General features: G+C 39.9%; 1 protein-coding gene across 1 annotated transcript in view; it reads right to left on the reverse strand.

The window, feature by feature from the left end:
* Window positions 1-6,547, reverse strand: part of LOC141337905 (NACHT, LRR and PYD domains-containing protein 3-like) — a 36,899-nt gene extending 30,352 nt beyond the window's left edge. The window contains exon 1 of the mRNA XM_073843481.1: window positions 6,449-6,547. Coding sequence (XP_073699582.1) covers window positions 6,449-6,547 — 99 coding nt within the window. The remainder of the gene's footprint in view (window positions 1-6,448) is intronic.
* Between the last annotated feature and the right edge of the window lie 7,778 nt (window positions 6,548-14,325).

A 14,325-nucleotide genomic window follows, 5' to 3' on the forward strand; every position in this document is an offset into this window, starting at 1 on the left:
CAATCTCTTCTGGAAGCTGATTCCAACTGCGGACGACATAATAGCTAAAAGCGGATTCCCCTTGTTTTGTGTGAACTCTTGATATTACTAACTCGATCCTAGTGATCTGAGTTGTCTGTTAGGTTTGTATTCAATGAGCATGTCTGCAATGTATTTAGGTCCTAGTGCTTTACAAACGAGTAGAAGTACTTTAAAATCTATCCTAAACATAACTGGAAGCCAGTGTAAGGACCTGAGGACTGGTGTAATATGCTCTGATTTTCTGGTTCTAGTCAGAATCCTGGCAGCAGCGTTCTGTATGAGCTGCAGCTGTCTAATGGTCTTCTTGGGAAGGAGTGAGGAGACCATTACAATAGTCCACCCTGATGCTGATAAAGACATGAACAAGTTTCTCCAAGTCTTGACGGGAAACAAAACATCTAATTCTTGCAATGTTTTTGAGATGATAGTATGCTGATTTAGTTACTGCTTTGACATGGCTATTGAAACTGAGGTCTGATTTATTTAAATTACATATAACTGTAGTGCAATGTTATGAGATGTGTTATGATTGTACCTGACCCCCAGACATTATCAGGAAGACTATTTTAAAGTTAAAGGGATAGTTCACCCAAAAATGAAAATGTGATGTTTATCTGCTTACCCCCAGGGCATCCAAGATGTAGCTGACTTTGTTTCCTCAGAAAAACACAAACAAAGATTTTTAACGAAAACCGCTGCAGTCTGTTAGTGATTTAATGGATGTGGATGGGCACCAAAAATAATACATAATATACTTGTCACAGTCCTGTCTGTTCATCTGGTCTCCCCCTGTCATTTTGTCACTATTTGGTTGTGCCCTCGTTTGTCCTCATCCCCGTCACCTGTGTGTAATTATTAGTCATCTGTGTCACCCGTGTTTTACCTATTATCACCATTTATAAGTCTGTCTCTGTCCTTAGCTCTCTGTTGGTCTTTACATTACATTGTTTAGATGTTTTACATGTGTGGATGTTCCTGCCTGTCCTGCTTGTCAACTTGAAGATTTATATTAAATATCCTTTTTGTTTGTTATCTCGTGTCCCGTCTCGTCAGCCCAGCACGTCCAACCCTAACAGAAAGACCGACCCAAACAGTTTCACGGCGTGTTTCCCTGTTTTATTTTCTGGTTTGTTCTGAGTTTAGTTTTTTTTTTTTTCCTTCATGGATATCCCTGTCGTCCTCATCATCCTCCTGGAGCAGGGGAACCGCTCTCTCGAGGACCACACAAGAGACTTTGTGTTCCTCGCGCCACAGACGGTCCTCGGGAGAGCTTCGCCGATTACGTTGAGTGGGTGCTGACGTCCTGTGGATCGTGATGGACTGTGGACATCGTCGAAGAGGACGTCAGCCCCACTCCAGACCCAGAGCCCAGCCAACCATCACCCCGACATGCAGAGTATGAGCCCGAAATCATCACCGCGGACGGAGAGCCTGAGCCTGGAGCGACCACAATATGGAATGCCAATGGGTTCAAAACCTCCGACTAAGTGCGTGAGCCGGGCTTTACATCTACGACGGTGGAGTGCTTTGTGGAGCAAGAGAGGGCGGTAGAGAGCCCTGCCCACTGCACCACCACTGGGGGTGAGCATGAGCAACACTCTGGGGACTTAATAGACTTTTTCTCAGAAACACTGGCCTGCCTGAACTTCCCACCCACCGGCCCTCTTCTGCCTATGCCTGGATCTCCGCTGGTTCCGTCCAGCCATCCTGAGTCTTCGCTGGTTCCGTCCAGCCGTCCTGAATCTCCGCTGGTTCCGTCCAGCCGTCCTGAGTCTCCGCTGGTTCCGTCCAGCCGTCCTGAATCTCCGCTGGTTCCGTCCAGCCGTCCTGAATCTCCGCTGGTTCCGTCCAGCCATCCTGAATCTCCGCTGGTTCCGTCCAGCCATCCTGAGTCTCCGCTGGTTCCACCCAGCCATCCTGAATCCCCGCTGGTTCCATCCAGCCTTCCAGAAACCCCGATGTCTTCTGTCAGTCCCCCTGCTCACCCTCAGTCCTCCATCTGTGCAGTGGGCTCGCCGCAGGTCTGCCAGCTTCCATCTGCGTCTTGGCTGGAGGATCACTCATCTCCACCTCCAGCCTCAGAGTCCAGAACTCCGCCTCGGCCCTCCGACCCTGCGGCTCCACCACGGCTCTCAGCTCCCTCATCTTCAGCATCGCCCGTCGGCCCACCAGCTTCACCGGGCTTCCTCGTCCCTCCGGCTCCGCCTTGGTCGGTTGTCGTCCCGCCATCGCCTACGGACTCTACTCCTCTGGCTACGCCTCGTCACTCCGTCCCATCGGCTCCGTTGGGCTCCTCCCTCCCCCCGGCTCCACCTCAGTCCTCTGTCGCTCTGGCTCCACCGCGGCCCTCCGGATCTCCGCCTCCGCCTTTGTCGCCAGAGCCTCTGGCTCTGCCTTGGCCCTCCGGATCCTCGCTGTCGCCCAGGATCTTCAGCTCTCCGCCTCGGGCTCATCCTCCACCTGCTCTGCCTCTGTCGGTCGGACCCCTGGAGTCGTCAGCCCGTCCTCCACCATGGCTCCTCCCTCCGTCGGCTCCACCATGGATCTTCATGGCTGTGGCCTGGGTCTTGCTCTGTGCCTCCTGCTCCGGGTCCCTCCTGTTTCCTCCCTGGCTCCTCCCACCTTCGTCGCCCCCCTGGACTTTGTTGACTTTGTTTGTTGTCCCCCTCCAGGGGTGCCGTCCTCCACCAAAGCCTCCTCCCACATGGACTCTGTTTTTTCGCCCCTCTTTTTTTTTTTTTTTGTTTCCCACGGCCTTTTCGGAGGGGGGTGTAATGTCACAGTCCTGTCTGTTCATCTGGTCTCCACCTGTCATTTTGTCACTATTTGGTTGTGCCCTCGTTTGCCCTCATCCCTGTCACCTGTGTGTAATTATTAGTCATCTGTGTCACCTGTGTTTTACTTATTATCACCATTTATAAGTCTGTCTCTGTCCTTAGCACTCTGTCGGTCTTTACATTACAATGTTTAGATGTTTTACGTGTGTGGATGTTCCTGCCTGTCCTGCTTGTCAACCTGAAGATTTATATTAAATATCCTTTTTGTTTGTTATCTCGTGTCCCGTCTCGTCAGTCCAGCACGCAACCCTGACAATACTACAATTAGATAACAGAATATGTTTTTAAGTTTTGAGTTACATTTGGCTGTGAAAAGCTTCTTAAAATTACAATAATAAATAAATATTTATTTTTGCTAAAGAAATTAACAGACAGATGGTTATATAGGTTAAATATATCGTGGGAACAATGCATATGAAGTTATTTTTATGAGCTTCTTAGGTTCACCTGTATTTCCTGCTTCTGTCAGCAGCTCTCTAAAGACATTTTGAAACATTGGAGCTTCCCTTCCGTTGTGGAGGCTTTATTTCTGTCCCCCTGAAAGAAAATATTTTGTCAGTATGTGTTTACCATACAAGATCAAAAAGCATTTTCACTTGTTTTCAGCCATTTAGGTTTAATAAATGAGCTTACTCCCAATAACCCACAGACAAACTGTCAGCAAAAAAAGCCAAAAGTTTCATAAAAAAGAGCACAATCTCTAGAGTTAGCATACCTCATCTGTGAGATGCTAACGGACTTTTTCGAAGACGTTAAACCATTTCTACAAAGTAAATATTCAACATAAACGTGTCAATTACAAGTAAGGAACAGTTACATGTAATAATTGTGTGATTTAAAGAACTAAACTTACCTAAAAGCAGCGACAGCAGCAGCGAGAGACAGAGTTTTAGTGTCTGCAACCTCTCCAGTGTAAAGTTAGACATTCAACAAATTAAAACTTTTCAGGAATTAAATCAAATGTATCTAAAAACAAATATTTGGAGACCTTACTTCCTACAGTCTTACACCAAGTGCCTGATTTCTGAGCAGAGAAAGTATTTGACAGAGACAGAGATCATGACAATACAATATTCTAGAGCTGAAATTTGACACTTACATTTAAGACATAGATCATCAATACTCAAAAACCATTATTCAACAGCTGACCGTCCCAAACCAATGTCTAAAACAGTATTTATTGTTTGTTTGTGTGATATTTATTCCAAATAAAAAAGGAGAAAAATCAAACGCAAAATCAGATCATTTAAGAGTATTTTGTTAACATGAAAACTGCATCTAAGAAAAAGAAAACAGACACCACCAAGCTGTTTAAAGAAACGGTTATAGAAAATACTCATCATAGAACTATTATTTTTAATAAACTGTTTTAAACCCATTTATTTTAAAAGTGTTTTTGTACAGTTGAGAATGGAATGAAATTAGTTTGTAAAACTAAAATATAAAATGTAGAAAAACAAACACTTAATGACAAACAGAAACTTGTATTTTAAAATCTGAAAAGACTTGTGATTGTGCATCTGTACATCAGCAACAGACAGACACATAGCTAACTTAATATACAATTAAATAGAAGAACAATGTATATTACATGTAAGAGAGATCATGTAAATGTTTTAATTTCACATTGTAGACTTGTTTTATATCTTTGACACATTTAAGTGCTGCACTTGACAATCACATTTAAACATTTGAATCATTATGGATGAGTTTAATACAAATATTATTAAACTGAAGAGCCAGACAGACTCATCTGAGCGTCTTCCTCCTGTTTCAGCTTTCAATAAAACAAAAGCATCATTTGCTTGAATACTAAATCAACATGAATCATTCAGTATCACATGCTTCTAACACACATGCTGCATTATTTGATTGTAAAGTCTGAGTCTCTTCACCTGTATGGATCACATTCACACGTTTATCACACATTTCTTTCTCCTCATAGACACAGTAGTGAAGCTCTTCTGTGGATCCTCACCTGATGTTTACTGCTCTTTTCATCAGGACCCAACAACTAGGATAGACAGCATCTGTCTCCTTATGATTTATTGCCATGATATACTTTAGGGAATAGAGATCCAACACTGCAAGACAGAGAGTGTTCAGTGGAAGAAATTGCAAATCAGTTACTACTTCAATTACAGTTTCTTTTAAAGTTAAAGTTACATTTACATGATCTTGCATAGATATTTCTAAAACAATATTTGTGCTTTAAAAACATTTGAACATGATTTCCATTCATATGTTTGTCTGTTTGTGTGACTCCTGTTGAGACACTATAAAGAGAAACACACGCTAATGAGTGAATGCCAAATATAATAAACCACGTCACGTTTGAGAAGGAGGAGATCTGGGTCCAAATGCAGGTAAGAATAATTTAATTAACAAAACACAAACAAAACCAAAATCAAAGGCCAACACGGCACAATACGACTTAAACACAAAGACAGAACAAAACAAGAAACACGATCTAGAGCCAGGTTCAGGAATACAAAGACTCACATACGAATACAATGCAGACACTATGATGAGTGGGAAAGGAGAGTTCTTATAGTCTGAGTGATTGTAAACAGGTGTGGGATGATGAGTGCTAATGACAAGACAGGAGTGAACGATCAGGGAAGTGCAGTGCAAGGAAAGGGAAACAGCGGTCTCAGGTGGCTGCGGGAAACCCCACAGCCCAGATCATGACAGTACCCCCCCTCAAGGGAACGGCTTCCAGACGTTTCCAAAACAATCTGGAGGGAGGAGGAACGGAGGAAGGCGAATCAGGGGGAGGGATGGCGGGCCAGGCCCGTGCAGCGGAGCAACGCGAGCGGACATCGCCGCATCAGGAACAGAGATAGCGGTCGCCTCCGCATCAGGAACGGAGATAGCGGTCGCCTCCGCATCAGGAACGGAGATAGCGGTCGCCGCCGCGTCAGGAACAGAGATAGCGGTCACCGCCACATCAGGAACAGAGATAGCGGTCGCCGCCGCATCAGAACCAGATATAGCGGTCGCCTCCGCATCAGGAACGGAGATAGCGGTCGCCTCCGCATCAGGAACGGAGATAGCGGTCGCCTCCGCATCAGGAACGGAGATAGCGGTCGCCTCCGCATCAGGAACGGAGATAGCGGTCGCCTCCGCATCAGGAACGGAGATAGCGGTCGCCTCCGCATCAGGAACGGAGATAGCGGTCGCCTCCGCATCAGGAACGGAGATAGCGGTCGCTGCCGCCTCAGAACCAGCGATAGCGGTCGCCTCCGCATCAGGAATGGAGACAGCAGATGTACAATACAATGAACTGGATGGCTGAGTAACGGGAGTGAATGGCTGAGTAACGGGAGACCTCACGTGACCTGGTGCGTGATCTAACATGGCGGCGCCCGTCTGCTAGACTGCAAACTACTTTTTTGTTTTCCTTTTCTTTTCTCTCGTGTTTTCTCCAATTTCTTTCATCGTACACATTTTTCGTTACAAAACTGGACTATAACATTATACAATCTGGATCATCTCGAAGGATACATCGACGCACACTACAACACACTCTGCGGCACCATGAACAAGGATAAATCAGAACACAACAAAAAAAGTAAAGGTAACCTCACCCCAATCACCAAAAGACCCCGTCCCGATTCACCTTCCAGTCCGAGTTTATCACCATCTACATCACCAAAACTGTCATGCTGCACGGAGGTAAGCGACATTCTAATCTCAATTGAAAATAAACTTTCCGGACTTGATACCAGGATCGCACTGATTGAAGTAATACACAAGGAACTCCAGGAACTACGACACAGTTTAGAATTTAGCCAAGAACAAATCGACACTCTCACTAAAGAAAATAATTTTTTAAATGACTCAGTTCACGCACTTACCGCTCAACTCACGTCCGTTGCCACAGAAAACAAAACCATGAAAGAAAACATTTTGGACTTACAAACGCGCAGCATGAGGGACAATTTAGTTTTCACCGGCATCCCAGAACAATCTCCAGACGACCCCGAAAAATCAGTCAAGGACTTTATGATACAACAACTGAAACTACCATCCGAAACTGTACAGACCATCACTTTTCACCGTGTTCACCGCATCAGATCTCAAAACAACAACAACCGCCCACAACCGATCATCGCAAAATTTGAACACTATAAACACAAAGAACTGGTTCAGAAGCAAGGCAGGCAGCTTAAAGGCACAAACTATGGTCTCAACGAACAATACCCAAAGGACATTCTCACACGTCGAAAACAACTTTTCCAAATCCGAAGACAGAAAATAAATGAAGGAAAAAGGGCAATCATTACAGTGGACAAATTATACATAGACGGACAACTATATCGTGATAAGGACATTACCCCCTGGCTTTTTTGAACATTCCATTCCCATTCCTAAAATCAATAACTGCTTCAATGCTCTCTCTCTCTCTCTCTCTCTCTCTCTCTAACCTATAAGATGTGTTTTTGTCTATGCACCCCCCCCCCCCCAATGTCCAATCTGTCGATTATTTTTGTCAGTCTGCCAACAACATTGCATCATTACATACATTCACACATACATTGCTACTCCCTTTCGAAATTACACACTCATACATATACAATACTAACAGGCTCACACATTCATTTACATCTGTTTATTTTTTTTATTTTTTCTAAAATATGTCATCTATCACTTTTGTAACCTGGAACGTTCGTGGACTTGGCTCTCAGACAAAGAGGATCAAAGTTCTTAACCATTTAAATAAACTACAAGCTGACATATGTCTATTACAAGAAACACATCTATCAGAATCTGATCACAACAAAATTAAATCACCAAAGTTCAATCAATTATTCTCGGCTCACTACAACACAAAACAGAGAGGATAAGTAAAAAAATGTCATTTGTCCATAACTCCACCATTACAGACCCCGATGGACGTTTTGTCATTATAAATATCTCAATTAATAATAACCCAGTTACAATTGGCAATATATACGGCCCAAACACAGATGACCCATCTTTCTTTCATAACTTTTTTTCCCTCATTTCAAATTTTTCTAATTGTCCAGTCATAATAGCAGGCGACTTTAATACAACTCTAGACTCAACAATAGATAAATTGAACAGCTCAGACAATAAACGTATTTGGAAATCTGCAGAGACCATAAAACAGTTCATGAGTGATTTTGGTCTTGGCGATAGTTGGCGTTTACAGCACCCGAACGTTAAAGAATACTCATTTTTCTCTACTGTCCATCACTCATATTCCCGCATTGACTTTTTACTTACAAGTAATTCTATCATGTCAAAAATTTCTGAAACAAAGATTCATCCAATAGTCATTAGTGACCATGCCCCAGTAACATTAAAATGGAACATAATTAGCCCACATAAACCAATTACTAGATGGCGGTTTAACACATCCCTTCTGAAAGATCATGACTTTGACAGTTATTTTAAAAAAGAGTGGGCATGCTTTCTAGAGATGAATGACTCCCCCGAATCATCTCCATCCCTTCTGTGGGAAGCAGGGAAAGCTGTATTAAGAGGAAACATCATTTCATTTTCTGTTTACAAAAAAAGGAAAGAGAAGGAGCAACAGGCAGAACTCGAACAAAAAATCAAAGAATTGGAAGACATCAACATAAATAACCCAACAGAAGAAACACAGGTTGCATTAAGAAAATACAAATTTAAACTGAATGAATTAATCAATAAACACACCCAATTTCTCATTCAGAGACTAAGACAAGAAAATTTTCATCATAGTAACAAATCTGGTAAATATTTGGCAAATCAAATCAAACAAAATAAAGAAAAAACAACAATACCAGTCATTACAGACACAGCAGGGAAGTCCACCAACTCACCAGAAGAAATAAATCAAATCTTTCAAAACTATTACAATAAATTATATTCTTCTGAAAAAGATCCAAGTCAGGACGACATCAATTCATTTCTTAACAATATCAACCTACCTCAACTTAGTAACCATCAAATAAACATTCTTGAAGCCCCATTAACAGAACATGAAATTTTTAATGCTCTTAATTTAATGCCGAACAATAAAGCACCAGGTCCAGATGGATTCCCTGCTGAGTTCTACAAACACTTCTGGTCCATCTTATCACCACTTTTTATCCGAATGATAAATGAATCAAAACAAAAATCTAAACTCCCAGATAACATGAATACAGCTACAATTTCACTCCTTCTCAAACCCAACAAAGACCCAACAGTTCCGTCAAGTTATCGTCCAATTTCACTAATTAATGTAGACATTAAAATCATCGCTAAAGCACTAGCTCATAGAATAGAAAAAGTCACACCATCCATAATCCATCCAGACCAAGCTGGTTTCATTAAAAACAGACTCGCATCAAACAACACACGCAGACTTTTTAACTTAATGTATTACTCATCAATTAAAAGAGCAAAAACCATCATAGTCTCCCTCGACGCAGAAAAAGCATTTGATAGAGTCAACTGGAAATTCCTGTTTTCCACATTAGAGAGGTTTGGTTTTGGGGAGTCATTCATCAACTGGATCAAAATTCTGTATACGTCACCTTCAGCCACTGTTATCACCAATGGACTAACATCACGTAGCTTCACACTGCACCGGGGGACTAGACAAGGATGCCCACTCTCCCCTTCACTATTCACCATCTTCATTGAACCACTAGCAGCAGCTATCCGTCAAAATAGTTACATTAAAGGAGTTCAAACATTAAATATACACCATAAAATAAGTCTTTATGCCGATGATATTTTATTATATTTACAAGACCCCCCCTCATCATTACAAGAAACGATTAAACTCATTGATTCATTCTCAAAAATTTCTGAATACTCAATCAATTGGAGCAAATCTGCTATACTTCCATTACACTCTTCCTGCTTAGATGTGACATCCCAGACACCACCGATTCCTCTGTGCACCAATTATATCACATATCTAGGTATTAATGTTTCCCCCAGGCTGTCAGAGTTGTTTGGACTAAACTACACACCATTACTCAAAACAATAGAAGATGATCTTCATCGCTGGATGAATTTACCACTATCTATTATGGGCAGAATATCAGTAATTAAAATGACTATACTCCCGAAATTAAATTATTTATTCACAATGATTCCAACACAGCCCACCATTACCTGGTTTAAATCACTAGATTCAATAATTACCAAATTTTACTGGAAAAACAAGACCCCAAGAATCAACTGGAAGCACCACATTTTTATCATTACTTTTTGGCCAACCAGCTCCAATACATACATAAATGGATTCACCCTAACCCATCAGAAAACACATGGCTAGATGTTGAACAAACAATTTGTAAGGACATTAACACTTCAGAATTACCCTTCCTTAACCGGACAATCAAAAAACATTACTGTTTTAAAATGCCAACAATAGCTGCAACTCTGACAGCCTGGTGGAAATTTCACCAAATAACAAACTCCACGCTTGCACCATCTAAATTCACCCCGATTTGGAATAACCCAGATTTTATAGTTAACAAGAAGCCACTTAATTTACGCACATGGGCAGAAAAGGGCATAACACAACTTCAGCATATCTTTTTAAATAATAACCTGGCACCATTTTCCCACTTGGTCCAGAAATACGGTATTGGGAGTAATTGTTTCTTGGAATATTCACAAATCAAATCATCAATTCAATCAAAAATTGACATTCGTACAACTAATCTAGACCTTTCACCTCCAATCTCAGAACTAATTAATATATCTTCCTTAAAAAAACTACTCTCCAAATTATACAGGTTAATATCAAAATCAGACAACACATTGAGCCTACCAAACGCAAAATGGGAATCAGACTTATCCATTACTCCCGATGCCGCTTTCTGGACACAAATCTGCAAAAATATCTACTTCATGACAAAAAATGCCAACCTGCAACTTATACAGTATAAAGTACTTCATAGATTTCATCTAACTGGACGCAAACTATTCAAAATGGGTTTTACTTCAGAAATATGCACTCATTGTACACAAAACACTCCAGACACCTATTTTCACGCCATTTGGCATTGCACCTCAGTTAAAACATTTTGGGAAAACATAACTGGCTCACTATCAAATCTTCTGGGATGTCACGTCCCACTGTCTCCCTCCCTCTGTTTACTAGGCGACATATCACTAACCAACTTAAATAATACAAACACTCAGTTGCTCTTAGTGGCCCTAACTATCGCCAAGAAAACTATCCTCATGAACTGGAAATCAAGGAATACTATACATATTGCATCTTGGAAAAACTTACTAATAGAGTACATGTCCATGGATAACCAGTTCACTTCAATCACAAAAAATACATCAGAATTACACTCCTCTTGGTTATCTCTTGTAAACTTCCAACAATCATGAACCCACTCACCACTTTTTGTCTGAAACCACCATCAAAATTACAACCCTCTTGGTTAAATCTCATAAACAAGCTGACCCTCTTTGTCTGAAGCCACCCTCAACCATACAACTTCATCAATATCTAGAAGAAAAGAAAAATAAATAAATAAATAATAATTGAGGGGGTAAAGAGGGTTAAGAGGAGGTAGCAACATTGTTGTAATATCACACCTAATTAAGTATTTAAGTTTATTTAAATTATTAACATTACACACTATTATTATCATTATTAATATAAGTATAATTTTTATTTTATTTTTATTCTCTTATTCAAGCTCGCTCTCTCTTTTCTTCAACTCTCTTCCTAACACCACATCTACCCCCCCCCCTTTTTATTTTGTATTTGTTTATTAATTTTTATTTATTTTTTTCTCCCCTGTTTTCTCCTTTTCTGCCTCTGGGCCCCAGTTGGCTGTGACATCTGTGACCCTGTTCTATGTGGCTCGGATTGGCTGCAGGTGGGTGCACTGGGAGGCCGGGGTCCTTTTACCTTCAGAGTTTATTGCCACTGATTAGCACTACATGTCTGGCTTTTTAATGCTTTATACATTAGTTGACATACACATACATATACATCATGAAGAGAAAAAAAAAAAAAAAAAAAAAAAAAAAAATTACACATAGGGTAAGTGTGACTGCACAGGGATAGTCCCACGCTGCACGTCACACTTTTCTTTTAATGCATCTCACATTAGTTGAACATTCATCTATCACAAATAAAAAGGGTTAAATATTAAAAATAAAAGTACAAACAAATAGGGTAAGCTGGACATGTGTGCATGGTGGCCCGGGGGTGGGAGTTAGGGCCCTGTGCCTCCACGGCACCTCTACTAGATGGCCGTCCGGGTGACGTGAGCAGGGGATTAACTGGGCAGCTGTGTAATAACTCAATAGTGTTTTTTTTTGTTTTGTTTTTTTTGTAATATATATATATATATATACATATATATATTTATAATAATAAGGAATACCTTATTTTTATTTTATTTTATAGATATTCTATTTATATATCCTATATATTACTAAATTACTATATTAATAGAATTGCCCTCTTCTTGATCCTCAAACCTCCCCTCATTCTTGATTAAAGTAGTTCATTTAAAATGTTATTATTATTATCATTACTATTATTATTAATATTATTATTACTGCCATTTATCATCTTCCTCACCCTGACCACTGAGTACCATTCACACCCTCCATCCTCTAATTTTTGTTAATACTACTATCATCATTTTTATTATTTTTTTTATTATGTCTGTGGTACTTTTCTACATGTTCCCTTGTGTTCCAACCTCGACACAGTTATAATTACCACTTACACGCACACTCACATGCACACACAAATCATGTTTACAGTCATGTATGTTTTGTTGGCCTTTGATGTATCACCTGTAAATAGTATATTTGTTGGCAATAAAAAAAAAAATAAAAAAAAAAACAGCTAAAAATCAAGGAAAAAAAAAAAAAAAAATATGGTTATGCCTCAGTGAGTGTAGCGTAGAGCGTAAAGAAGAGACAAGCACATATCCAGCAGCGAATATCATGACAGCGAATTCCTCGATCATAACATTTGCTAACTAACTGAAATAAAATAATAATTATCTAAATTAAATAATCGTTTCGTAATCATTACGGAAAAATAAAGACTGCGACCTGAACAGCAACTGGTCTAGGCTACTGCAACAGTTTTTATTGAAGTATTTTATATAACACCTAAGCGATCAAGCCAATATACTGGAGCTGCTTAATCGTTAAAGGATAGACATTCAAACTAGGGCTGCAACTAACGATTAATTTGATAATCGATTAGTTCGCCGATTAATTTTTCGATTAATCGATTAGTTGGCTTAAAATGTTCAATTATTTATTTATTTATTAGATCACACTATTCTACATTCTGAATGCTATGAAAACACAGTGCTTAACAATTTACAACAATTCACCTGTCATAATAAAGAGAAAAGACAATTATCTGAAGAAAAACACACTAACAAGCATAAAATAGTGTTTCTGCAATTTATTCTGCCGTGGCGCCAACAGCAGCAGCAGGGAGCGCAAGTGCCTTCAGCAGAGTTCCGCCTGCAAACACACTCAGTAAGCCCCAGCTTAAGTAATTACCATGAATGTGGCGCGGAAAAAGTAAGGAGATATTAAATTACTTATTAATAAACTAGTATTTTCTGAGTCAGTGTCGCAAAGATGAAGTTGGCAATCCATCTGCTCAGGACGCGCTTTTAAAGCCTAAATGCATCTTCATGGATTAGGCCTATAGCTAATAAAAGAGTTTTGTTTTCGATTTGTATTATTTCGTTTTATAGTAGTGAAGTAATAATTTAAAGTCAATTTATTACTCTTACATTTATGAGCAAAAATGAAGTTTCACATAGCGCTTGCATCTCCATGTCCTGCAAAGCTTTCATTCTCCGCCCAAACGATTGGATATGCACCTATTTGTACACATTTATTTAGGTTAAACGATTAAACTAATATTGTGATATGCTTTAAGATTTTTTTTTATATCTAAGGATTTTAATTTAAATCTTGTTGATTTTAAAAGGCTAAATTGATCTGGCTGCCGCTGGCCGCTTCGTTACTTTAAAAAACAAAAACTTGAATTTCACAAATAAAACGTGTTCCAAATATATTTCTAAATTAACTTTATAAACTTAAGAAACGAAAATAAATGTAATTACTTTGCTATTAAAAACAGCAGCTGTGCAATGGGGAAGAGAAAGAGAACTCGGGCCAGTAATTCTGATGAGCTGTCGAGGTTGTTAGGAATTATTGCAACGAATGTTTGTTTAATAGCCTATTTAACACTTATTTAGGCTACTTTCTTATTTAAATGTATTATTTCGTTGATTTATTTTAGCTTTTTGTAGGCTGCTTGTTCACCGACGGAATTGCTAAACACGCACGTTTGTTAATAATGTTTGAGCCTCATTTATTTATATATAAAACACCGTGCCACTGGTGGTGGTACAAATCTGCCACCGTCACAGCCTACCCTCCATAAATACGCGCACTATATGTTGTATTTAAATCTAAATTTAACATTCAACGACAG

This window comes from Garra rufa, chromosome 7 (assembly GCF_049309525.1).
Source record: "Garra rufa chromosome 7, GarRuf1.0, whole genome shotgun sequence".
NCBI classification, from domain to species: Eukaryota; Metazoa; Chordata; class Actinopteri; order Cypriniformes; family Cyprinidae; genus Garra; species Garra rufa.